The following is a 27,056-nucleotide window of genomic DNA, read 5'->3' on the forward strand; positions in this document are numbered from 1 at the left end:
CCTCCCGTTTCCCTGAATCCAAGATGGCGGGATCCAGGCAAAGGGGTTCCCGGGCTGGAGCTCGGCCGCTGTTCTGCGCTTTGCTGCTGTCGCTCTGTCGTTTCGTCGGGGGCGACGGCGTGGGAGGCCACCCGGCAGCTGCCGGCGCCACGGGCACCCCAGGCGCGCAGCCACATCGGCGTTTCGAGTACAAATACAGCTTCAAGGGACCGCACCTGGTGCAGAGCGACGGGACCGTGCCCTTCTGGGCCCACGCGGGGAGTAAGCCAGGGCAGAGGTCGGGGGGCCCGGGTCCCCTCCCCGCCTTGAGCCTCCTCCTCTTCACCTTCTCCCCGCTGCACCCCGTATGCGCGGTGGAGGGGACCTTTCTCAGCAGCCTCGCCTGCACGCCGGCTCTGGTCCGCAAGGTTCCCTCCGCCAGCCCCCCAGTCTTTCCCACATTCTCTCCACCCGACCTTCCTCCTCCCGTCTTTGATGTTGTCTGTACTTTCCGTTTGGGTTAGAGGTTTTTCCGTTAGTTCCCGCACTTCCAGGTACTAACTTGAGCTCGCTTCTGGGCATCACGTCTCACCCCAACGCCACGTCTCCTCCGAACCTGAGACCTGGTCTGGCAGCCCTCCACCTTCTTTCCCGCTCCCCCTCGGCCCTCCCCTGCGTTTTCTCCTCCGGTGTTAGCAGTGGGTAATGCTCCAGTTTGTACCCGATGCCCCCTGACGGCTTTAGAGGTGGCATGTGTTGGCTTTAGAATAATCTTTAAGTCTTTATGTCACAGGACATTCTTCTCACCCTCTTGGAACTGTACGTTAAGTTTGCCTTTCTCAGTGACTTGGTGTGGTCTTTGATCTTTTCTCTTGTATTAACACAGTAGGTAATTTAATAGTCACACTCGTTGCTTTATTTAGTAGAAGAAGGGAGGGGGTTATTGACTGAGAACTTGAGGCTAAGAATAGCATTATACATACAGCTGTTTTGGGGTTTTTGTGGGGGGGAATTGAAATAACCTGTGCGCCATGTGTTACTGATTTTATGTGTTTGGCACTGTTAAGCACTGTTAGTGGGTAAGAGAGCCTTGCTAGCTATGTACATATGTGAAAGAAAACGTATCTACTTTAGTGCCGATGTGTCACCTCTGACTAAGGAATCAGCCGTAGCACTTGGCATGCTGTAAACTCTGTTCAGTGACCATCAGATGCAACCTTTGAAACAAGTGGCAAATGCCTTTATCTGGGGTTAGAAGCACTGGCAGTTTGAATTCCATCTTTATGTGTTATTAAGCAATCATTTATGTAAGGTTTGTATACATCGTTTTAGATTGTCGAGTGCTTGAAACAAAATGTTCCATTTCTAGAAAGTAGTTGCTGAATAGGAAGCATACTTTTAGGAAGTGCTGTTTCACTGAAATTAATGTACAATTAAAAGGCATAAATTTCAATTTGACTTAATGACCAAGTCATTAAATATTTGAAGTAGAGTGCATTTTGTTACTCAGCGGACATTTATTATGTGATCACTCATCAAGGGTATGTAGCTGGACAACTGTTATCAAGGTAGCATTGTTTTAATACACAAAGACGATGCAGGTGTACCAAACACAGGTTTGGGGGATTTTTGTTTCTTTTCTTGGAATGATGATGAATTTTTCAGTAGTGGTGGTAAATGTGTTGACATTTTTTCGCTTCTGCCATTCTCCATTGCTGGCTTGCTGTTCTTTTTCTCACGCTCACACCACATACATCAGCCAATTAAGAATGTTAATCAGCTACTTAAATTAGTCACATTGACTTTCTTTTCAGAACCTATAACCAACTAAACTTTTCTGCTGCAGAAATGTCAGATAATGTACCTGGGTGAATGAAAGTTGTATGGCTACACTGAATTTGAAATAAAGAGATTAGAATTTTAGCTAGTGATTTTTCTGTCTGTTGACTCTGGGAATCACTGCTTATGGGTATCCCTTGCTTTCATTATCCCTGTAATTTTTACAGTCTCACAGCTTTCTTAACTCCACTGATCATTTTTTCCCCTTTCATTTTGCCCTGAGATCCATTATTTAAAACAATTTTTTTAATAGAGAAATTTTTAAGATTTAGTTTAAACGTGTCCCCTTACATCATCCCCAAATTAAGACCAAATCTATGGTGTTTCTTTTTCTTAACCCTCATGTTCTTTTGTACTGTCAGTACACATCCTTGGGTCCATAAGGGCAAAAATGATAACAGCAATTTGTAAGCCTTTATAGCTCTCAGAGCTCTTTCACCTTCTTCATGCTCTGATTAGATCCTTGGAAGGCAAGGCAGGTGTTATCTGTTTTATAGGTGAAAAAATCTGATGTTCAGAAAGATTAAGGTTCTTGGAAGAGGTTACATAGATAGTGTCCGTAGAATAGTACTCAAATCCAGGTCTTCTGATTTCTATATCCAGTGCTTTTCCTGTGATGACTGCCCCAAACCTTTAAGTGTTTGAAAGTCATGGTGACAAATAGTGGCTGAACTTACTAAAATATCTCAACTTGTCTTTTAGTCAATTTTTCCTACCTGTAAAGAAACAATACAGTTATGTCCCAGTGTGGATGTCAGAATGTCAGAACTGGTTAATATCTGAAAAGGTGTGCCAGAATTGTTCAAATATAGACCTCATAGGTGCTTTAATAATTATCTAGTCCAATAATAGGAACAGCTAACATTTATTGAAATATTTATTTGCACTTATATGCCTATGAGGTTGTTAGAGAAATGGAGTAACTTGCCTACGATCAAACAGCTAGTAAGTGAATGGAGATGCAGGCCATCATTTTGGGGATCACTGTTCTCTCTGAGAATCTCCTGATGCTGAAGAACTGATTATTGACCTGAAATTCAGTTGATTGACCCTCTCCCTAGAAGAATGTATATATGCTCAAAATTTTGCATATAACTTTTAGGGTGCATATAAGTGATTGAGCCCAGCCCCTTCATTTTACAGGTGAACATATGGTGAGCCCGAGAGAGTAAGAATTATTTGCTCAAAGTCACACAGCTGAACTGAGACTAGGAATAAGTCTCTTGATTCCTAGTGGTATGTTCTTTTCACACTGTTTGAGATTTCTAACATTTGTAAACTGGTAAAAAAAAAAAAATACAGTTTTAAAAAAGAAAATATGCAAATTTTTCAGGTGTTTGAAAAATAGTATCATGAGAATTAAGTAGTTGATTTGCCTTTCAAGCTGTAGTTTCCTCCCTGCTGCCCCTTGAATTTTTAGTGTTTGGTTGCAGCTTTAATTTTTTTTGCAGAGATATTGCACTCTTCCAAAGATAGGAGGGGGGTATCAAAACCCACTAAAATTTAAAAGCTGAAACTGTCAACATGAAATTTTTTCCTAACAAAATTACCATACAGGTAACTGAGTTAAACTTAGGTCTCAGTAGGTATATGTAACAGTTTGGTGGTGATTCATTGAGTTTTATCTAATTATAACAAAACTTTTCTTCCCTGATTTCTATTCTAGATGCTATTCCAAGTTCAGATCAAATTCGAATAGCACCATCTTTAAAAAGCCAAAGAGGATCGGTGTGGACAAAGACAAAAGCAGCCTTTGAGAACTGGGAAGTTGAGGTGACATTTCGAGTGACTGGAAGAGGTCGGATTGGAGCTGATGGCCTGGTACGGTAATTTCTTTAACTTGGAAAATTTGTATAAATGCATATACCACTAGTCTCTAAATGTCCCGTGTTATGTATTTACAGGCAATTTGGTATACAGAAAATCAAGGCTTGGAGGGTCCTGTGTTTGGATCAGCTGATATGTGGAATGGTGTTGGAATATTTTTTGATTCTTTTGACAATGATGGAAAGGTATATTTGTTTTCAGAACTGTTACCCATTTTAATATATTTGCTAACAAAGTTAGGCTGTGAACAATATAGCTTATTTAACACTTCTGTCAGTTTAATAGTAGAGGACTCCCCAAGTTGTATTTTAAGTGTGATGATTAGTCTTTACATAGCTGGGAATTTATAAATTTAAAGCTAGGAGTTCATGATTTGTCATCTACCAACTTGAGGTAACAGTGGAACCTCAGGTCTGAGAACTTTTCAGTATCCACCTCCCCATCACCCTGTTTATGCTTAATAATTTTTTTTTTTTTGCGGTACGCGGGCCTCTCACTGCTGTGGCCTCTCCCGTTGCGGAGCACAGGCTCCGGATGCGCGGGCTCAGCGGCCATGGCTTACGGGCCCAGCCGCTCCGCGGCATGTGGGATCTTCCCGGACCGGGGCACGAACCCGTGTCCCCCGCATCGGCAGGCGGACTCTCAACCACTGTGCCACCAGGGAAGGCACTATGCTTAATAATTTTGATGGATCAGCATGAGTCATTTAGATGTAGGTGGTTAGTGTTTAGAAGATTATTACTGTTTGTTTTCATGAAAATGTGTGCATGACTACTACTAGCTCACATGTTGATATGTTTTCATATATGTTAATCACACTTTTTGATCAGCCGATTTCTCTAAAACAGTTAAGAGCAAAATGTACTTATGAATTGGAAACATTAACTTGTGCTTTAGCAGCCCTAAAACTGATGATCATTGTTTCATTTAGTAGTTTGTCCGCTGATTATCCGAGGTCATGATTAGCAATTTAAAGGAGAGCTTTAACATTGAGCTTGAATGCTGAGGCCATGTTAGTCCCCCTGTTACTGAGCTCCCATAAGTCCCACACAAGTCCCACGCTCACAGTGTCCTAGGATTTTAGAGGTGTAAGAAAACTTATAGCACACACAGAATGATCTATACTTCTTTGGTCTAAGGACTTTAAAACAAATACATTCTCTTTATTTATAGAAAAATAATCCTGCAATAGTGATTATAGGCAACAATGGACAAATCCAATATGACCATCAAAAGTAAGTGTATATTTTTTACATTATTCCTGATTTCAGCTTCTTTTTAGAAACCTTATAAAATATATTGTTTCAAATCTGAACATTTTCCAGATGAAGTAATATTATTCTTTTCCTTGAGATGATTTTTGTAACTTAGTGGAAAGGTCTTATCTTAATTTGGTTTTGTTTTAAAGTTCTTTCTGCGGACCACCTAGATTTCAAACATAAAAATGTGTTGTAGTTAACCTGAAATTAAATAGTACCTCTAAAGGTTGATAAAACATTCCTGGCTCTCAGTGATAACAATAGTTATGTTTTTTCATTTTTATTAAGAGGGAGCTTTAAAAAATAAAGTTCAGAGCCTTAACCAACCTAATGACTAAGCAATGTGTGCCATGTCATTCAGCCTTTGTATTGCTGTATTGAAAAGATTCTCAGTGGGCTCCAAAACTTCCGAGTGTTCAGTATATTTATAATGTGTATGAATCAGGTATGTACATTTTTAATTTTCACATGTTTGTTGGGGGGATTACCTTTTAGCCAGTGAACTGTAAGAAAAATTACTTTCCTACCTTAGTGATTTGTAACTCTGGTAGTTCATCATGACCACCCATTGAAATATTTAAACAAGAGGTCCAAGCCTCCCCCTTGTGATTCTGCTTCAGCCGATCGAGGGTGGGATCTAGGAATCTGCGTTGTTGAAAGCACCGTATGTGACTCTGACCCTGCCCTAGTCTTGTGGAGAGGAAGAGTATCCCTTCCCCTTGCCGGCAGGCAGCCGTGGTAACGTTGGCTCCTTTTGTTATCCAGAGTCCTTGGTGTTTTCTGCATAAATAACTTCAAATATCCCAAGCTTTGTCATAACTTGATTTTGTTTTGACCTTTCTGGACATTAATCATTTTAAATAGTGAGTTTTTAACATATCGAGAAGCTTTAAGTTTCTTGTTTGTCTTCCTTTCCCTCACACTATAGTGATGGTGCTAATCAAGCTTTAGCAAGTTGCCAAAGGGACTTTCGTAATAAACCCTATCCTGTCCGGGCAAAGATTACGTATTACCAGAAAACATTGACAGTAAGTAACATGCATTTAGAGATAATCAAATGAACAGTATTCTAGTATGACTTCTCATTCTGAATCTTTGATAGAAATTCAATGCATTTTAAATTTGGATATTGTTCGCATACTCATCAGTGTTACTCTGAGAGAGCAGAGGTGGCTTCACAGCTCGGTGTAAGTGGTCATGTGTTGTCAAATTTGCCAGTAGGTTTGTGTTTCGTCGGTGAATGTTTAGGCATTCTGCTGTGTGCCACACAAAGGTCATTTTCTCCAAAGAGCTTGTCTAATGGAGGTGACATTATGTAACATTATGCTTATGTAATGTTAGTATGCTATGTGGTAAATTTAAGGGATCAGGAGGTTAGAATCCTATAACTCTGTCAGGCTGGAGAGGTGAAAGTCAGGAACAGTTTCTCAGAGTTGAGCCGCACCTTGAAGGAGAAGTAGAAGTTTCCTAGATGGAGTGCATATTCCAGGCAGAGAAAACAGGCATCGGGACTGTTACAAGATTTGGGAAAGGCAAATAGTTGCTATGGCTGGAGGATAGAGGAGATTTGGAGAGTGAGGTTGAAAGGTTGGCGGTAACAAGTCTCGCAGCCCTCTGTGTAGTTTATCCCGTAAGGAACAGTTTACAGAGTTTTAAGCAGGAATGTGAAACGATCAGGTTTACAGTTGAGGAAGATGACTTAGGCAGCAGTGTTTTTATAATGGTATTTGTGAAAGGAGCAAAAAATAGGATGATTTTAGCCTTCTTGCTGTAAATGAGCCACGACCTGTACTTGGTCCTCTACATGCAGTTTCTCACGTTTTCTTTTTTCTTCCAGTTTTATTGAGATATAATTGACCTACAGCGCTGTAGAAGTTTAAGGTATACAGCATAACGATTTGACTTACATACATCATGAAATGATGACCACAAGTTGAATGAACATCCATCATCTCATATAGAGAATTAAATAGAAAAAAAATTTTATATTAGATTGGAATTTTTATATTAGATTAGAATTTTTTATTAGATCATATTTCGTGCATGATTTCCAAACTGAAATAAAACTGCACATGTAAAATAAAATTTAAGAAATAAAATAGTAATGTCAAACTTTTTTTTTCCTTCTGATAAGAACTCTTAGGATTTACTCTTAACCATTTTCATATGTAAGACGGCAGTGTTGATTATACTTACCATGTTGTACATTACGTCCCTAGTACTTATGTATCTTATAACTGTAAGTTTATCCCTTTTGACTGTCGTCATCCAGTTCTCCCACCCCCATCCTCTACTGCTCGTGTCCACAAATCCAGTGCTATATGTTTGTTTGTTTGTTTGTTTTTCAAGTAAAATTGACCTATAACACTATGTTAGTTCCTGGTATACAATGTAGTGATTCAGTATTTCTGTACATTTCAAAATGACCACCGTGATAAGTCCAGTTATCTATCACCATACAAAGATATTTCATAATTATTGACTGATTTCCCTACACTGTACATTTCATACCTGTGACTCATTTATTTTGCAACTGGAAGGTTGTACCTCTTACTCTCTCTCACCTATTTCTCTCCTCCCTGCCAATTCCCTCCCCTCTGGCAACCACCTGTTTGTGCTCTGTGTCTATGACTCTGTTTTGTTCTGTTTGTTCATTTGTTTTTTAGATTCCACATATAAGTGAAATCATACAGTATTTGTCTTTCTCTGTCTGACTTACTTCACTTCGCATAACACCCTCTGGGTCCATCCATGTTGTTGCAAATGGCAAGATTTCAATCTTTTTATGGCTGAGGAATATTCTGTTGTGTATATGTACTACATCTTTATCCATTCATCTGTTGGTGGGCACTTAGGTTGCTTCCATATGTTGGCTGTTGTAAATAATGCTGCAGTGAACGTAGGGGTGCCTATATTTTTTCTCATTAATGTTTTCATTTTCTTTGGATAAGTACCCTGGAGTGGAGTTGCTAGATCCTGTGGTAGTTCTGTTTTAAATTTTTTGAGAAATAATCTCCATGCTGCTTTCCATAGTGGTTGTACCAATTTACATTTCTGCCAGCAGTGCACAAGGGTTCCCTTTTCTCCACACCCTCACCAGCATCTGTTATTTTGTTGTCTTTTAGATAATAGCCATTCTGAACAGATGTGAGGTGATGTCTCATTGTGGTTTTGGTCTGCACTTCCCTGATGATTAGTGATGTGGAGCATCTTTTCATGTACCTGTTGACTATCTGTATGTCTTCGGACAAGTGTCTATTCAGATCCTCTGCCCATTTTTTAATCTCGTTGTTTGCTTTTCTGATGTTGACTTGTATGAGTTCTTTGTATATTTTGGATATTAACCCCTTGTCAGATATATCGTTTGCAAATATTTCTCATTTATTCCAACAGCCCTATGGGGAAGGCATCCCAGTTTTATAAATGGGGAAATTGAATACGGGAGAGTTTAAGTAACTTGGACAGTGTCTTACCACATAAGTAACAGAACTGTGATTTGAACCCAGCACTATTTTAGCGGCAAGACTCCACTTGTGGTCTGAACGAGGGTAGAGGAAAGAAGAGATGATTAGGAGGTGGAGACTACAGAACTTAGTACTAGTTGGCTTGGGGCTGGGAGAGTGAATATAGTTGTGGAGTCAAAGATAGTTCCTGAATTTCTGGCCAGTGTTCAACTAAATGTTACCATTAACTAGCCAAAAAGCAGCACGTTTCTTTGTGTTTGAGGGAGGAGTGGGAAGGCAGACAGTTGGTAAGGAGTTTAGTTGTAGACAAATTGAGTTTGGGTTAATATTTAGGTTAGGTGGATATACCCAGCAGGCAGTTATAATAACTAAGTTATAATAACTAAGGTCACTAATACCATGTGAACATTGCATTTTTAACAATACCATCAGTACCTGGTTATATAATGCTTATAAGTAAAGAATATCTTGTATACATTTTTCTTTTCCCTAAATCATGAGCCAGCCTTGCACTCCTTTGTATAAACTCTGAAAAAGACAGTTATTTGGAAAACTTTGTATTGGCTTACTCCAAACTAATTTAGAGACCTCAGAATAGAGGCACTGTCCAGTCTATTATGACTAACTTGGATTTGAGTTCTGCTGGAATTATTATACATCCTGTACAGTTTCATCAGGGGCATCAGTAGGTCATGCTTACCTTCATGTGGCAGAACCCAGATACCAACCGTGGCGAGTACAGACACACACCTGAGTACACAGATCACAGGGAGGCTGCCTACACGACCCCACGCAGTGAGGCCGTCAGCCCTACCAGCAGTTCGCAAAACCGTAATCCTGCAGAACCCCCAAAAAAGTTCCGTGGTCAGATAAGATTGGGAGGTCTGTGCATACAAGCACGTTAAAGACGCTGGGAAGTCCCGAAATAAAGAACCTTTATTAAACCCCTCATTCTTTAGGCTTACTGGGCCATGGAATTCTCTTTTCACTTCGTATCTGTGAATGTCTATAGAGCCAGTGTTCTGAAGAATACATTTTAGAGAGACTTGGCAGGACATCTGGTTGTGACTTAACGGTCCTAGCCTTCGTGTGCCTGCTCCGTCCGCTGCCCCTTCCTGTGATACTCTCCCCTTTCCTCTCTGCCTGGCGGAGTCGTGCTCATTCTGGAACATACTAGTTCAGGGTCCCTTTCCATCAGATTTCCCAAACATCAGCTCGTAAGGATCTGTCTCTCTTAAACTCTTAAGTGTTTTTTTTCCCTCTGGTGCTTATTTGCCCTTTAAAATATGTTGTCTTGACTTGCTAGTTAATTATGGTTTGTATGTGTTTTCTCATCAATATGGTTGTACACATCTCAATGCAGGCACTATATCCTACGTTCCTCATACTCCCTAATATTGTGCCCGTGTTTAGTACTCAAGAAATGTTTACTAAATATACTTACATCTTTAGCTCCCAGTTGTTTGAGCTTTGGAGGGAAAAACAAAGCAAGGGGAAAAAGAAATGCTGTTAGTGGAGGAAATATGTCAAAACAAGATATTATACACTTTTTTTTTTTGGCCACGCCGTGTGGCACGTAGGATCTTAGTTCCCCCGACCAGGGATCAAACCCACGCCCTCAGCAGTGGAAGCGTGGGGTCCTGACCACTGGACCACCAGGGAATTCCAAAACAAGATTTTAAATACTGCAAGCATGGTATTTAACAACGGGTCGAAACTGTAAGATGAATAGGGGATGTTATCTGTAATCTCAGAGAAGCATTACTGGTATTAATCAGTGGATATATTGTACCTGTACAGTCACAGCCCTAAGGTTCCTCCAAACTCATCATGCAGTGAATATATTGTACCTTTTTTTTGTTTGTTTAAAGAATTAGAACTGGATAGTAAATACTTCTGATGGATTTTCAATTTCTTAGGGCTCAAGGAAAAAATATTGAAGAGTTGAAAGTTCTTAGTATTAATTTTAGAATATGATTAACTTAACACTTCTTTTTTTTATCTCTCAAAGGCAAATGTCTTACTGATCGGCGATTTGAAAGACTGTAGGAGAATCAGTTGTACATGCTATAAACTCAAATAGGAACATTACTGAATAGAGGAAACAGAAATATTAATATTGGTCAATAAATGGCAGGTGATTTTTAAAAAATTGGTAGGAGTTCCCATGTTGCCATCCTACGTTATATAGAGATTAACCCTTCATATTGCCCTGTCCCTTACTCTTTTGCTAAAAATTTGGATCAAGTACTGTCACATTTTACCTGTATGACTTTATCTTAAGTGTCACTAATGAAACTTTGCATCTGGAGGTAATGATAGAAGTACCCTTACTCTGGTGCCGTGTACCTACTTACTCCCTTTGCTTCCACTCTGTCTCGGTGGCTCTTCTTTAGGGTGGGGCTAGTGGTTGGGTTGCTAGAAGTGGAAGGTATTGAAGAGGCCAGACCACTGCTTGACTGGGCTCATGAGAAGAATATTCATGTGCCAGGTGGATTCCTGTGCTTGCTTAGATTTCCAAAGTTCGTTTAAGACGTGTAGGGTCATTATTTCAAAAATACATTCTGCAGTGTAGAAGCTTATGTGTCTTTCTGTTTTTTTCATTTTCTGCCTTTTTTTGTCTATATGACTTGTCACTTTTGCTGACTCTCTGCTAACTTAGTACAGTCCAGTTACCCCCCTATTTTTTTTTTTTTTTTTTTGGCAGTATGTAGGCCTCTCACTGTTGTGGCCTCTCCAGTTGCGGAGCACAGGCTCCGGATGCGCAGGCTCAGCGGTCATGGCTCACGGGCCCAGCCGCTCCGCGGCATGTGGGATTTTCCCGGACTGGGGCACGAATCCATGTCCCCTGCATCGGCAGGTGGACTCTCAACCACTGCGCCACCAGGGAAGCCCACCCCCCTAACTTAATGAAGAGGAGTTCACTACTTGCTGAGGCAATCTGTTTAATTCTCAACTTGCTATAGTAAAAATTGTCAATTTAACTTATTCGTTGTAGCTCTGTCACTGGAGTTTCAGACCAAGCCTGATCCCTCTTCTGTAGGAACCATTCAGAGAAAGTAATCATGGTTGGTTCCTTAAGTCTTCTCTAGAGAATGTGAACCACATTCTATTTTAGAAAGATTTTCATGGAAAGTTATCAGATTTTTATTTTTAAGCCTTTGACACACAGTAGGGCAAAAACCATTTTCTGAAGTGAATTATCTCATTGTATAATGATCCCAAATAAGTGAGTTTATTTAATGGACAAGGGATTACAGCTTTAAAATTTTTTTTATTTTCATTTTTTCTTCCAATTTTATTGAGATGTAATTGACATACGACACTGTAAGTTTAAGGTATACAGCATAATGATTTGAAGCTCATAGCTTTTTGGTGGTTATTAGACCGAATATAAAGATCAAATAGTCATAAACTGACTGCTTGAGATTCGTTTTACAAGATCTTTGTAAAAGCTATAGCTACAGTTTGTCTTTCTAGGTAATGATCAATAATGGCTTCACACCAGACAAAAATGATTATGAATTTTGCACCAAAGTGGAAAATATGATTATCCCTGCACAGGGGCATTTTGGAATATCTGCTGCAACTGGAGGTCTTGCAGGTAAAATCTTGGTATCTTTTAATATTGAAAGGTTGTGAATTGAATTTTATTGGGAATAATGTATTTTGGAGATGGGTAGCGTTGTTTGCTTTTAACCTTTTAAGACTGGTTGTAACCTTCCATGATCTGGGGTGCCAGTCTTTTGGGTCTCTTGGGACTGCTGATCCTCTCCTTTCTGTAGGTTTACAGTTGGCTGGGGCTATGTGCAATTATGTAAATTAGACTGTCAGTTTGGGTGTGATATTTTATAGTGAAGGAGACATTTAAAAGGTTAACTGCCAAGTGTTTTAGGATCCTGAGAGCTGTCACAGCACATTTAAATGAATTTGGTAGCCTGAGGAAATATTATTGGGGGCTAAACTTTAAAGAAGACGTACTTACCCTTTTTTTTCCATGAGTGGTGATAAATGAACTTATCATTGGATGTTAACACCATCTTGTGTTCATATTGTATAATATTTTTATTATTTTCAAATATGTGAATTTTTCCTTACAATAGAACAAGGAGGGAAGGAGAAAGGATAGATCATATTTAACCGATTTTTAGGTGACTTGGCCAAATCTTGGATTAAAGGACTTTCTAAAGATCACATGGCCAATAAATCAGACCCAGGCAGGACTTGGTTTAGATTTCTGGCTCCTGGGTCTAGGGCTCTGTTAACACTGCATGACTTCTCCTAATGTTACCTAACCTACACTATGGTATTACAATTTTCTCTTTAATCTGGCTATATATCTAGATATCCATAAAAGTAGCAGAAAGCAAAGAGATTGCTGCAGTGGAAATTCATCTCTCTTGCTTTGTGGATGTGACACTAGCCAGGATGAGTATTGTAGTTCGATGTAACGAGGTTTGATCTGTTAGCTGTTTTTAGCTTAAACAGCTTGAAATGAATTTGATTTTTTTTTTTTTTTTTTTGCGGTACGCGGGCCTCTCACTGTCTGTTGTGGCCTCTCCCATTACGGAGCACAGGCTCCGGACACGCAGGCTCAGCGGCCATGGCTCATGGGCCCAGCTGCTCCACGGCATGTGGGATCTTTCCAGACGGGGGCACAAACCCGTGTCCCCTGCATCGGCAGGTGAACTCTCAACCACTGCGCCACCAGGGAAGCCCCTAATTTGATTTTTTAATACGATTTTAGGTGAAATAAAATCTGTATGAGGGAAACAAATATCAATAATATATAGAAAAGTAATCATATTCTAATCGAGATGCTTTGGGAGTAACAGGAGATGCTATTAGTAATGCCAGGGGAACACAGATAAATCAGGACTGTCCCAGTAATCCAGGACAGAGCAGTGTCATGGTTAAAACAGGAAAGTAAGGCTGGGACTGATAAGCACTATAAGAAAGGTTCAGAGACAGATAGAACAGGAAATACCTGAAGAACAGGATTTTGTCTCACTTGACTGGGACGCAGCGCGTGAAGGAGATTTGTGGAAAAATAAAGGAGGATCTTGCTGCCAGAATTAGGAGTTTGGACTTGTTTTGACCCTTCATTTGTTCATTCCCTTATCAGACATTTATTAAACATCTGTCATATGTTAAGCACAGCTAAATGTCCTGGTTTAGGATTTTAAAAAGTGAATTCTAACCCAGTTCTAATATAAGTCAGATGAATTTTTGTCTCTAAGCTCACAGAGCACCGTTGCCTTTACCAAATTAGAGCAAATTTTTGTTGTTTCCCTTATTGATTATTATTTTAAAGCAACAGATGTCTATAAAGTAAATTCACAACCATAAAAATAATCTATTACAGAACTTTCTCACATTTTTTTTTTTTTACTTTGTAGATGACCATGATGTCCTTTCTTTTCTGACTTTCCAGTTGACTGAGCCTGGGAAAGAGCCGGTAAGTATACTCATTTTTTTCCAAAAGTTTATCTGTAGTTTAGTGGTACTGCCTCTTAGCTGAAAACTTGAGAAGACTGACTTAGGTTTGGATCTTGTTTCTGCCAGATATTGCCATTATGACCTGGTACAAGTTACTTAACCTCTGTAACGCTCCATTTCTTCACTGGTAAAACTGAGATGTTTGTACTGGCCACCTTAACGTTGTAAACATTAAAGACAGTGCCCTCTGGCAAGCACTCAATAAATGGTAGTGGCTATTTTTCTTTTTTGTTGTAATATTAGTAGCAAGAGTAAATTAACCTTTCACCTAGTGGTAGAGTAGTTAAAATGAGAAAAAGAACATATACTGAGGTTTATTATTTTCTTTTTAATTTTTTTAATGATCTATTCTTAAACTCCAAAAAAGCCTACACCAGATAAAGAAATTTCTGAGAAAGAGAAAGAAAAGTACCAGGAAGAATTTGAGCACTTTCAACAAGAATTGGATAAAAAAAAGGAGGAATTCCAGAAGGACCACCCTGACCTTCAAGGGCAGCCTGGTGAGTTGGAGCAGAGCTGTCCTCCGCTGCAGCAATAGCTGTGGCGCTTATGTGTCACCCGGCACTTCATTCATTTTATCTTTGCTCTGTGGCAAAGATAAAATGTGCTCTCTGGCACATTCCAAGTAATTTCGAGAAATAATTTTTAAACAAATCTTCAGTCTCTAAAGGGCTCGGAGATTGATGTTTTTACCGGGAAGAGTATCGCTTACTGAAGTGTGCAGTCGGGAGTACCTGGATGATGTAGACAGTGAACCGTTGGAGTGTAAGCTCTGTGAGCGCAGGGGTCTTTGTTTGCTGTGTCTACTTCTGTGTCCCCTAAGCCTAAAAAAACAACAGCGGTGCTGACGTAGTAGCTGAGACTCAGTAAATATTTGTTGAATGAAATCGTCCAAGGTTTATTTCTTTCCTTTTAGTGACACACAATTACCTTATAATATAGAGCTAACACTTGAAAACTATCAAGACTTGCGAGAGTAACGTGAAGTAATTACTGACTCCTCTTACTACTCAACAGAATTCTGGACATTGAAGGTTGAAAATTTTTAAATATTAGTCTAAGCTAATGTAATTAAGAACTTACATGGGCTACATGTCAAAAACAAAACAAGATGAGGCCAAATAGAGGGACTATATATAATCTGCTAACTTTTATGATCTCGGTTCCCTATGAGCACAAATGATCAAAGCTATATTTAATAAAGCCTGGGCTAGCTTTTGAACTAAGTAGTGTGTTAATATAAATGATTAACAGTGTGATTCAGATTTAATGAAGATAAAAATGAAAGGTAAGTTTTATTTTTTCCTTGGATTTGTTTTAAACATCACATAAGATTTGTGAATATATCCTGAAGCTTATTGTAGTAAGTGTTTGAATGAAACGATCTGATTTAAGCATGGTCAGGAATAAAAGGAAAATCAGCTGTTCTCAACTCCATTTCTTAATCTTTTATGTAAGTAAAATGCATACATTTTAAGAAAATAGTTTGATGAATTTTGACAAATGTGTATACCCCTTTAACCATCACTCAGATCAGTATATAGAATATTTTTATCACCCGAGAAAGTTCCCTTACCTCTTTCAAGTCAACCCCCTTCCAGAGGCAACCAATTAGATTAGTTCTGCCTGCCCCTGTAAATAGAATCACACAGTCTATTTAAAAGACAAAATAATTTTTAGGTGAAACAATTCAGACCTAATTTATAATAAGTATTCAACCACCAGAGATGGTGAAAACAATTAGTAATTTAATCACGATTGAATTAATTACATGCATGTTTAACACTGTGGGAAGATCATAACACTGTGTTGATGATGTTCTTATTCTAGTATATGTTAGTGCTTTGGTCACTTACAGTAATTTGAAAACTATGTGTAGGTGATTCTAATAATTTTGATTTGTAATTTCCATTTCAGCGGATGAATTATTTGAGAGTGTAGGAGATCGTGAGCTGAGACAAATCTTTGAAGGACAGAATCGTATTCATCTTGAAATCAAGCAGCTGAACCGACAGTTAGATATGATTCTTGATGAACAGAGAAGGTATGTCTCTTCCTTGACGGAGGAGATCTCTAAACGAGGAGCAGGAATCCCAGGGCAGCATGGACAGGTGAGCTTTGAAAATATGCAGATATGCCTTAGTTATTAGCCTTTGGTGGCGGAGGGGTAGAAAAGAAAAGCTGTATGTTCTGTAGAATGGGGATTATTGAGCTGGGTGGTCATCTTTTGTTTTTTTCTCCAGACCACTCAACAAGAACTGGATACTGTTGTGAACACTCAGCATGAGATTCTGAGACAAGTAAATGAAATGAAGTAAGTATACAACAGTAATGTCTGAGTATTGCGTGATACCTTTATCCTAAATTCATGACTTCTCTAGATATGCAAGCACATTATTGTTGTAAGACTGCAGCATGAGTAAGAATCACGTTCTAGATTATTTTCTAAATAGGGGAATGTAAAGTATACGGGGACTTTTGATATTTAGGAAACCTGTCTATATTTTTTTATTTGTTCCAAGCTAGAAAAGAAAAAGATGCTTTAGCATCTTAAAAAAAAAAAATAGGTTTTGTCAGTTGTTTGACAGCATTTGTGCATTTCTAAAATATAAAAAGAATATGGGTAATACATAACAATCCTAGGATAAATAACTGGAGGAATAAGCATGCATAGTATTACAGGTCTGTAGAACAAACATACCTGATGCCGGAACTTCTTTTTGATGGAATGAAACCATTTTGAAGGAAATATGCTATGTGTGACTCCCTCTTTTTCATCCTGTGTTGTACCCTAAGAGAGCCTGGGCAAAGGGTTGCTGCAGAGAGGAGACACTGTGTCCTTGGAACATTGAATGATAGGTTTTTAAAAAGGATTCACTTATCAGATAATTAGCATTCAACACCTGAAGCAGAGAAACAGCCGACATGTCACATGTCATAAGCTAATACATTAGGGCACTGCCCCAGCCAGTACAGCCCTTGACAAACTAGAATGTTAAGGTGAGTTCTTTAGGACTGGAAAATTCAACCGAATGAGGTTAAACAGAGGGTGATAACATTTAACACCTAGAGATTACAGGCAGCCTAACTTGTAACTGCAAATTTGTATTTCTTTCAGTTGTACTGTTTGGCACTTTTTAAAAAATCTTTAAGTTTTTTTAAACTCATGATTAAAATATTTATGATGTTAAATGAATAGTTAAACTGTTTTAGAAACAGACCAGATCAATATAACATTTAAAAAAATATTTTGATCTAATTTTAGACTTTAGACATTGCAAGAAAAAATAAGGACATATCCCTCATATAGCCCATGTATCCCTCACTTATCTTCCCCCTGATGTTAGCATCTTACATAACCACAGTACAATTGTCAGAATGGAGAAATTAACATTGGCACAGTACTATTAACTAAACTAATGATCTACTCAAATTTCACCAGTTTTCTACCAGTGCCTTTTTCGTTCTAAGATCCTATCCAGTATTGCACGTTGCATTTAGTTATTTCTCTTGACTTCTGCAGTCTGAAATAGTTCATATTTCCTTGTCTTTCATGACCATGGCAATTTTCAAGAACATTGATTAATTCATCGGACCAGTTTGGTTCCTGAGTTTGGGTTTGTCTGGTATTTACTCACGACTGGGTGGAGGTTCTGCACTTCTGACAAGAATACAGCAGTGCATCCTGCTCATGTTGTTGGCATGTCTTATGACTGATGATGTTGGCTGTGATCACTTGGATATTGTTGTTTCTTCCCGGTTTCTCTACTTTAAAGTTACTATCCTTCCCTTGGTGGTTAATAAATATTTGGGGAAAGCTACTTCGAGTCTTTGTAAATATCCTGTTTCACTTTAACCTTTGGCTCCCTGATTTTAGCATCCATTGATGTTTTATCTGAAACAAGAATGTGGTGTTTACCAAATGCTGGTTTTTCTATTTCCATAATTCCTTCTGTATCTACTTACTGGCATTCTATAAGGACCACTCCTCCTTCTCCCCCATTTATTTATTTAACCTACTTATATCAGTGTGGACGCATGGATTATTTATTCTGTGGGTTATAATCCTGTACTATCATTATTTATTTTGTTGTTCAAATTGTTCCAGCTCTGGTCGTTAGGAACTCCTTCAGGTTGGCTTCTGTGTTCTTTCAACAAACCCCCATCTTTTTAAAATATTTCTTTACTTTCTGGTACTGTAATATGTTTCAAGCTCATCTTGTATTTTCTGTGCCCCAGCTCTAGAATCAACCACTTCTCAGTGAGCCCTGGTTCCTTTTATTGGAGAAAAGTATTTAGAAACCAAGATCTGGGCACTAGGTATACTCATTACTACTGGGGTGCCATTGCTTCTAGGCCCTCTCAGTGGGCAGGTCTAGGGAATATGTGAATGTATACTAATCACACATACACACATATTTTTGTATCCCTTACTCTACATTTGTATACCACGGGATTATACAGATACTTTGGTTGGACTGGACTGAACTGAAAACTGAAGGGCTGATTTTAGCCTTCCTCCTTTCCCTATTTGAAAGTTGTTTCTCCAAAAGGGAGAAACCTGGTTCTTATCTATAATGTATTTACTTATTGGTATAGTTTTAGTGTGTGCATAAAGTATACATAAAGTGGTTTCAAATTATTAAGCCATATCCCTATGAGAAACACATACAGTGATGGATTTATGATTTATGTAAAGCTCCTTTTGCCTCTAGCCTTATAGTATCTAGTCCAGACACTGTTTTCCAGGTAGTTAGTTTAGTTCTCTTCTTCCCTACTCTCTTCAGTATGGTTATGATATTCATTTATAATACAGTTAGGTTTTTTGTTAGTGTTTGCATTTCTCCTACATCCTGGTTGATTTTAATTGTTTATATTTTGGGTATATGAAGGGTATGTGAATGCTGTGGTTCTAGGGGCCAGAATATATTCATTGAGGTATCACTTCCTCTTCATCACTGCTGCCCCACTTCCATTCTCTCCTTCTTTCTGGCTCTCTCTCATCCACCCCCTGTTGGTAACTCATCCCATTAATTTCTGGTTTGTTCTTCCTCTATTTCTTCTCCACATGTGTATTTTCTTAGATCTCCTTCTTTCTGATGTAAATGGTAGCATGCTTTAGATACTGTTTTGTGCTTGTTTTACTTAAGAGTAATACTAGAACATCTTAAGATTCAGTTAGTGGTCAGCAAAGCCTAGCCATCCAGTTGTATTATCCATGCAAACACTTACTTAGGGTAGTTAGCAATCCATGTAAATTCCCCCTTATTAATGAAGGACAAATGTCATGCATGCAATAAGTTAATGTAAAAGCTGAACTCAAATTTCTGAATTTGTCCTCTAAAGCTTTTTCTTCTGAATAAGCTTCAGAAAAAAATGCAAAGAGATAGGAAATATTTGCCTTTCATAGAAAGGCTGGTTTGTGTCTTCATGGATTTTCACGCTCTTAGGGGATCATAGAATTTTTTTTAGCAGAAGCATGTAGTTCAGTTGTCTGCAGTTTACAGAAAGAGGGGAAAAGGCTCTGAATGATAAAAGATCATGATATGAAAACAGTCAGAACTAGTACTCATTATCTCTACTCTCAGGTGCTATTTTTAGCATACCATAAGTCCTTGCCGATTTTTATTTAATTATAGAAAATTTTAAACATACAAAAAAGTTGAGGCTAATATAAGGGCCTTCTCTCAGATCCCCATCACCCAGTCCAGCAGTTACTAATAACCAGATTTTGTCAGCCTGAGCCATTCATTATAAAGTGCCTCCATCAGCCTAAGTTTTAGCCAGTGATGGCCGTAGCCTAAATCCATCATTTCATTAGAGGTTGAAGAAGGATGACACTCTTATTCTAAAATTCCCTCTCCATGTAAAAAGAATTTCTCTGATTACTTACTTGTTATCCTGAAATAGTTCAGGAAAGGCAGGATAAATACTTGATTCTTTTTTATCATTTTCTTAGAATAACGAGTTGGTCCCCTGGCAGTGACCAAGGTTAAATGATGAGATAGTGAGAGGTGATGTTTGTTTGATTGTTTTTCAACTCGTGGAGTTTAACATGTTTTGTTGTTTTACATTAGTCTTTATAATTGATGTTCAGATTGTTTCGTCTTTGGGCGCTAGCTGTCCCTACAGGTTAGCTTCTGCATCCTTTTGATGCAACCCCAGTAGTCTTTGGTAGCTTCCTTCCTTTCAGGTGTAAGACTTTCCAGGTTTCTCTTGTACATTTCTGTCCCACACGTGTCAAAGGCATTTTTCTTTGGAGCCCTGGTCTTTTAGTGAGAAATGGTATTTAAAGACAGTGTCGTGCTTAATGCTACTGGATTGTCATTGCTTCTGGGCCTTTTCAGTGGACAGAGTTACTAATGTTCTTTGAACTTTGCTATTTGTATGTGTTGGCTGTGTTATTAATTGGTTGTGATTTTTTTAGTAAGTTCTTTTTGGTGAGCAGACAGCATTTAGCATTTCATATTTACCTGTACCAGATTTTTTGAATACCTCTTGCATTCTGGGTACTGTGCTAGGCATTTTCACATGAATATTTTCACATATTCTTCTGGGATCTTGCTCCTAATTATCATCTTCTGTACCTTCAGCCTGTCCCTGTCATATAATATTTAAGCTATTCAGTGATCTTTATTCATTCTGTATCTTCACCACTCTCTTCAAGCCCCATAACTCAGCCTGCCATTGACATTCTCCCTGGGAGATGACACTGTCTCCTCCTTCACCTCCTCTTTTGTGCTGCACCCTCCCTCCCTTCACTTGTCTCCATCCGCACAGCTGTTGTCCAGGCTAGTCCTTAGCCCTGGATCCCGTTCTTTCTACTTCTCTGACCCTTGCTCTTTAGTGATCCTTTCTCTGTCTTCTACCTTTAACTTACACCTCATACAAAAGGGCTTGCTCTTCCATTATTGAAAACTAATCAAAACAAAACCTTTAATTGACACTTTCTATTATTTTTACTATTGCTTCTCTTTTTCCTTCCTTTTTAGTGAGTTTCTAAAAAAGTAGACCAAACTGCCTGTCTTCGTTTCCAAACCACTGTAATTTGTCCTGAAAGCACCAAACTGTTCTTTCTGCAGTCAGTGGTGCCCTGTAATGAGTACCTTTCAGTCCTCATCCTGCTGGACTTTCTGTAGAAATTGACACCTTTCCCACCCCCTCTATCTTGAGACATTTTTTTTCCCAAGGCTTCTAGCATACCACTTACTCTTGATGTTCTTGGCCTCTGCTGCCTCTTAGTTTTCTTCATTTGTTGGTCATCCTTCCATTATTCCTTAAAAGGTATTTTTTCTCTGGTGTTCTATCCAGCCCTCTTCACTTGACCTATTCCCTAAGCTACATATGCCCTCCTTCCGTCACAATCCCATCCTCACAGAACCCTCCTTTATCCTTTAACATTCAGCAGTGGGTGCCCAGCTAAGTTAAATGCATCTTTCTTCATAGAACTCTAGATGTGCCTCTATCACATTGCTCTCCTGCTAGTCTATTAGTCTCAGCAGGGCAGGAATTATATTTTTCTTGCACAGTTTATATCCCTAAAAATTGCCTGGCTCGTAACATGTAGCAAATAAACATTAGCAGAATCAAGAGGCAAATGAATGAATGATGACTCAGTCTTTGTGTATTAAAAAGACATTTATGTATATATAAGCAAGTTCATGCTCTGGGAAGCAATATTTTAAAATGCAGATATGTGAGAAGGTTGTATATTCTGGGATGCTTTATTCTTGGTAAGTATTTTAGAGATAGTAGAATATAATTCTTAATTTGGGTTTAAGTGGAAAAGCTTAGACTCACATGAATTTCCTTGAGCATGTATACCATTCAAAGAAGTTTTAATCAACAGATGTCATTTATTCAGAAAGCACTTGAGATATTTTGTAGCAAATTTTTAACTCTTCATTGCTCGTGTAACTCAAGTAGAATTTTTGAAGATTTTTTATTATACTTAACATTCAGCCTGACCTACTAAGTAATTTTAATATTTGAGTTCCTTTTTTGTTGTTGTTTTCTTCTAGCAAAGCTTCTATTGATAAATTTATTTATTTGTTTTTGACTGTGTTGGGTCTTCGTTGCTATGCATGGGCTTTCTCTAGCTGCAGGGAGCGGGGGCTACTCTTTGTCGCGATGCGCAGGCTTGTCATTGCGGTGGCTTTTCTTGTTGCGGAGCACAGGCTGTAGGCGTGCGGGCTTCAGTAGTTGTGGCGCATGGGCTCAGTAGTTGTGGCTCACAGGCTCTAGTGTGCAGGTTCAGTAGTTGTGGCACACGGGCTTAGTTACTCCGCGGCATGTGGGATCTTCCCAGACCAGGGCTTGAACCCATGTCCCCTGCATTGACAGGCGGATTCTTAACCACTGACCCACCAGGGAAGTCCAACTTTTATTGATACTTTTTAAACCAAATTTTACTTCAAGGAAATAAGGTAGATAACTTATTTATTCATTCATCCAAATTGCACTGTAACTGTTGAAGGCTGTCAGAAAATCAGAGACATTACTGTTCTCGCGTAGCTTATGCTCTATGAGGAAGAAAACCCATATACAGTATTCCCTTCATATGCATGGGATTGGTTCCAGGGCCCTGCAGATACCAAAATCCAGGGGTACTCAATTCCCTTATATAAAATGGTATAGTATTTGCTTATAACCTCCTGTATACTTTAAACCATCTCTTGATTTCCTATAATACCTCATATAACATATTGCTATGTAAATAGCTGTAAGTACAATGTAAATAGTTGTCTGTGTGGCAAATTCAAGTTTTGCTTTTGAGAAGTTTCTGGAATTTTTTTTTCTGAATATTTTTGATCTATGGTTGGTTGAATCCGTGGATGTGGAAACCACAGAAGAGGAGGGCTGACTGTATACGGATACAAAGGAGAAAAGTATGTGTGATGTTTAGGGAATGGTTGCATTTGACAAGGAAGCCTCACGGAGAGGAAAGTATAGAGGAAAGGCAGTAGTTTGAACTGGCCCTTCCATTTTAGACCCTCCCTCTTGGAGGGAAGGGCCAGGACTAGAAGAAGCATCCCAGACACAGAGGCTTTATGTGAAGGATATTCTCAGGGAACATCAGGACCAAGACAGGTGAAAGGGAGTAGTAATACTTTCAGGTAAACTGAAATTCAGATATGTTTCTTTCTTTCTTAATAAATAGCCCTGTTACATTTCTGCCATTATTTAAAAAAAAAAATTGTAGTCTCTTACACTATCATGCTTACAACTCATATCCAAAGGGCGTACTCAGTGGTAGAGCTCTTTATCTTACATCTGAATAGTGGAATCACATCTTACATGGGGATTATATTCTGAAGTCAGAGTGTAAGGTAAAATGTGTAAAGTCAGAATTACCCTTCAAAAAAGATACCGTGGTGGAGATTACCACACCATTGCTCAGTATGCCAAACAACCAGTTTTTCCTTCATATCTGAAACAGATAGATGTTCTTTAGTTGGTTTCTGGTTGAAGCACCAGGTATGTATATACGGGATATCTGATAGAACTGTAAAGAGAAATTGAATTATTGATACATTTGTCTTACGAGTCCCTGAGACCGCCTCTAGATTCTGTGGTCTTCTAGAAGTGCTTACTGAACTCAGAAAAGCTGCTGTACTCACAGTCGTGGTTTATTGCAATGAAAGGATCTATAATAAAATCAGCAAAGAAAGAAGGTGCATACAGTGGGGTTAAGGAGAAACCAGGCACAAACTTTCAGTTGTCCCCTCCCAGTGGAGTCACATGGACAGTGTTTATTCCTCTCAGCAGTGATGCGTTACAACATGTGCAAAGTGTTGCCAACCAAGGAAGTTCACCCAAGACTTGGTTTCGGGGTTTTTTTTTATTAGGGGTCAGTCACATAGGCATGGAGCACCCACATGACTGACCTTAACTGCTCAATCTTCAGTCCCCCTAGAGGTCAGACTGGTACTGCAGCGTAAGGCCCCAGGCAAACAAACATAAATCATATTGTTGGCCTGGCCCAAGGCCCCGGGTAGACGGAGACACTCTTAACAGGCAGGATATTCCAGGGGCATAGAGATTATCTCCCAGGGGCTAGTCATGGGCCGGGTCTGAAAACCTTTGGAATGCGCGGGGTTTGGGCAGCCCAGGCCTGATGGGTTAATCCTTTACTGCAGGACATTAAACACTTAGAAAGATTTAAGCCCATTAAGAGTATCATCCAGTATGTTATTCAAGCCATTTATAATATTGTTTTTAACACAAATTATTTAGTAGTATTCTCTGTGGTTAGACAACCTTTAGTAAAAGATAAAGGCATAATCTAGTTTTTATAAACTATTCTCTAATCTTGAAGACAATTTTTTAAAATACTTATTTTGTTTCTGGGGTTTTTTTCTTTGTTTTTTTTTTTTTAAATGGTCTGATGCATTGGGTTTAGAAATATATCTAACCATTTGAAATCTCTGACTGTAAAAATCATCTTTCTAGTGATTCCATTGTAAAAGGATTTTCTATTTCAGGAATTCCGTGAGTGAAAGTGTCAGACTGGTCAGTGGCATACAGCATCCTGGATCTGCAGGGGGCGTTTATGAGACAACCCAGCACTTCAATGACATCAAAGAGCACCTCCACATAGTGAAGCGGGACATAGATAGCTTAGTGCAGCGAAATATGGTAAGCTCTTTCTTCTTCTAGTTTATGGTTATCACAGTCTTCTTTTGGAAAGGAAAACCACATATTCCACTGAAAATATTTTAACTTTTAAATTAATGCCAGTGCTCCTTCTTAGTATTCAAGGTAGAATTACTCCGTATGATTCGAATGTCTGCGTGTTCCATATCATGCTTCCATAGCCTACTGAATAGAATTTTTTAAAAAATATATTGCTATTCCAGTTAGTGGAGTCATCACAATCTCAGACTTTTTTTGTTCTGGGTTCTTTTCTATAAGTTCTCTTTTAAAAACATGTCTCTTGTTATCAGTAATGATACCTTTAAACGGCTCTGAACAAGGTAAATGTCTCTCGACACACCCATTTGTTAGACAGACGGGCACCAGGTAATTCATATTTCTCTGTCTAGGCTGTTCAGGAGGTGCAGATCTAAAACTGGCTGACTGATAGCAGCTTTCTTTAGGCAAGATTTTTGTTTGTTTCCAGCTACTTTCCTGTATTACTTGGTTCATTTTTTTAAGTTTTATTTTATTTACTTTATTAGGTCTTTTTTGGAGTGTAAGTCCCACCTACATTTTTGGAGATAGGCAATAAATATTAAAAATAGGTGGCATATTTTTGAAGTTTAACATGCATAGGAGATATTATTTAGAAGACAGATCCCTGGAACTTTTAAGTTTCTTCCTAACTTATTTACTGGCTTTGAAAACCCTTATAAAATTCACAAATGTTTGTAGCATTTGCCTCTTCCCTTCCAGTTTTTCAAATATAGCTTAATAGTTTTCTTATTGACCATTTTATCTCCCATCCAAAGCATTGTCATCTATTCCCTTAGTTCTATTTGAGTTTATTTCCCCCCAACTTTTGCCTTTGTTGCAACGGCCAAGTTGATGCTGTGGGTAGTATATATCAATACATAGTGAAGACCTTGTCCCATAGGTGTGAGCATATTGAGAACAACTAACCTTAGAAGCCATTCTGTCTGGATACCTTGATGAAATCTTTGTCCCTGGTATTTAATTACTTGCTTATAATAAAATGAATAATCATGGAAATAGGAAAAGAAACATTTTCCAAGATACTAATTAGTGATGTTGAATGTTAGGAGATTGGGGTGGATGAGAGCTGAGAAAAGGCCATTATCTCTGTCAGGTAGTTCATTGGTAGGGCAACTGTGTAATTGTCTGAAATAGAACACTTTTGAGAGTGAGGATGCTGCTATTAATAATTGCTCTAGTACAGCAAGTATAAACTGGGAGTGTCGAGGGAACTGGTGATCTGTGACCTTCAAGGACACTAAAATCATTGTCACTGTGATGAAGGTAGAAGCCAGACAGCAATGAGTTAGTGACAGGACAGAGAAAGAGTGGAGGCCTTCCCACGTTGCCTGCTCTTTCAAAAAGTTTGGTGGTGAAAGTTAAGAGGGTGGAAGGCAATTATGAGATGAATTAATGAAAATACTTGAGTTTATACAGTAAACCATGAGTTTTATAAAGATTTCACATTTATTTCCTTTTCTAAAATACTGATTTGACTAATTGTAATAGAAAGTTCTTTGCCTTATAGCCAGCAAATGAAAGACTGAAATGTCCAGAACTACCGCCATTTCCATCGTGTCTATCTACGGTGCACTTTGTTATATTTGTAGTGGTACAAACGGTGTTATTCATTGGTTATATCATGTATAGGTAAGTCTCTAAAATTTGACCCAACATTTTTCTGTATTTATTTAACTTGAGATATTCAATAAAGTTATCAAGGTCCATAATAGAACTTTCAATACCTATAAAATTACGTTCATACAAAGCAAATATTATGTCTAGTCTATTTCAGTTCACATGGGAATACATGTGTAGGACATATGTTTATCTTCATGTATTTCATACTTCAAAAGGCATTTTTAATTTTATGCAATCCTGTTTCATTCCAATGTAAAGTATATAGAACTTCTTTCAGTTTGTTTTTTTGTTTTTGTTTTTGTTCTCTTTTTCCGTAGGACTCAGCAAGAAGCAGCTGCCAAAAAATTCTTTTGACCACCATTTTCATATGTGTACATCATGTATGTATGTACAAAATGTCTTTTTGAGGGAATTTAAGTATTTAAATTGCTTCGTAGTCTAAATTATTAAATTTTGTATAAAATAACTGTTTAAACATTGACTTGAATAAGAATAAACCTTAAAGACAACCATATGTAAATTTGTGCATAGTACATAAATCTATTTAAATTTCAGTGAATTTCCGGCCAGTAGAATACAGCCACTGAACAGAATATTGATAAATCAGAGGGTAAATAACAGAAAGGGGGCACCCCCGTATATGAAAGTTACCCCTAAGTCTCTGATGTTGGAAGTTTCTATCTTTAGCATAAGCACCCTTGCCCTCTTGCCCCCCCGCCAAAATAAGAGGTCTGAGAGCTACCCATCGTGTTTATTCTGTAACCAAAGCCTTTTTTTTAGAGGCCAGGATTTCCTACTCGAAGACTCAGTCCTGCAGTCCTTGAGCCTTAATACAGCTCCCTTTGAAAGCAAAGAATGTTTTGTCTGAGGGCGT

General features: G+C 38.5%; 1 protein-coding gene across 1 annotated transcript; it reads left to right on the forward strand.

Moving 5' to 3' along the window:
- On the forward strand, positions 1-26,694 carry LMAN1 (lectin, mannose binding 1). The gene is made up of 13 exons (XM_065889695.1): positions 1-261; positions 3,485-3,639; positions 3,723-3,830; positions 4,819-4,880; positions 5,833-5,932; positions 11,849-11,972; positions 13,768-13,826; positions 14,235-14,367; positions 15,785-15,978; positions 16,111-16,181; positions 24,352-24,505; positions 26,070-26,191; positions 26,500-26,694. The coding sequence occupies exons 1-13, from the start codon at positions 24-26 to the stop codon at positions 26,534-26,536; spliced, it is 1,557 nt and encodes a 518-aa protein (XP_065745767.1). The 5' UTR covers positions 1-23; the 3' UTR covers positions 26,537-26,694.
- The last annotated feature ends 362 nt before the right edge of the window (positions 26,695-27,056 follow it).

The sequence above is a fragment of the Phocoena phocoena genome, chromosome 13 (assembly GCF_963924675.1).
Source record: "Phocoena phocoena chromosome 13, mPhoPho1.1, whole genome shotgun sequence".
In the NCBI taxonomy this organism is placed as follows: Eukaryota; Metazoa; Chordata; class Mammalia; order Artiodactyla; family Phocoenidae; genus Phocoena; species Phocoena phocoena.

Bases quoted from the DNA above. Each gene is read 5' to 3' on its own strand.
- LMAN1 (XM_065889695.1), top strand. From the start codon at position 24: ATGGCGGGATCCAGGCAAAGGGGTTCCCGGGCTGGAGCTCGGCCGCTG. The intron at 5,933-11,848 runs GTAAGTAACATG...TTGTCTTTCTAG, and splicing joins ATTACCAGAAAACATTGACA to GTAATGATCAATAATGGCTT. The intron at 15,979-16,110 runs GTGAGCTTTGAA...TTTTTTCTCCAG, and splicing joins TCCCAGGGCAGCATGGACAG to ACCACTCAACAAGAACTGGA.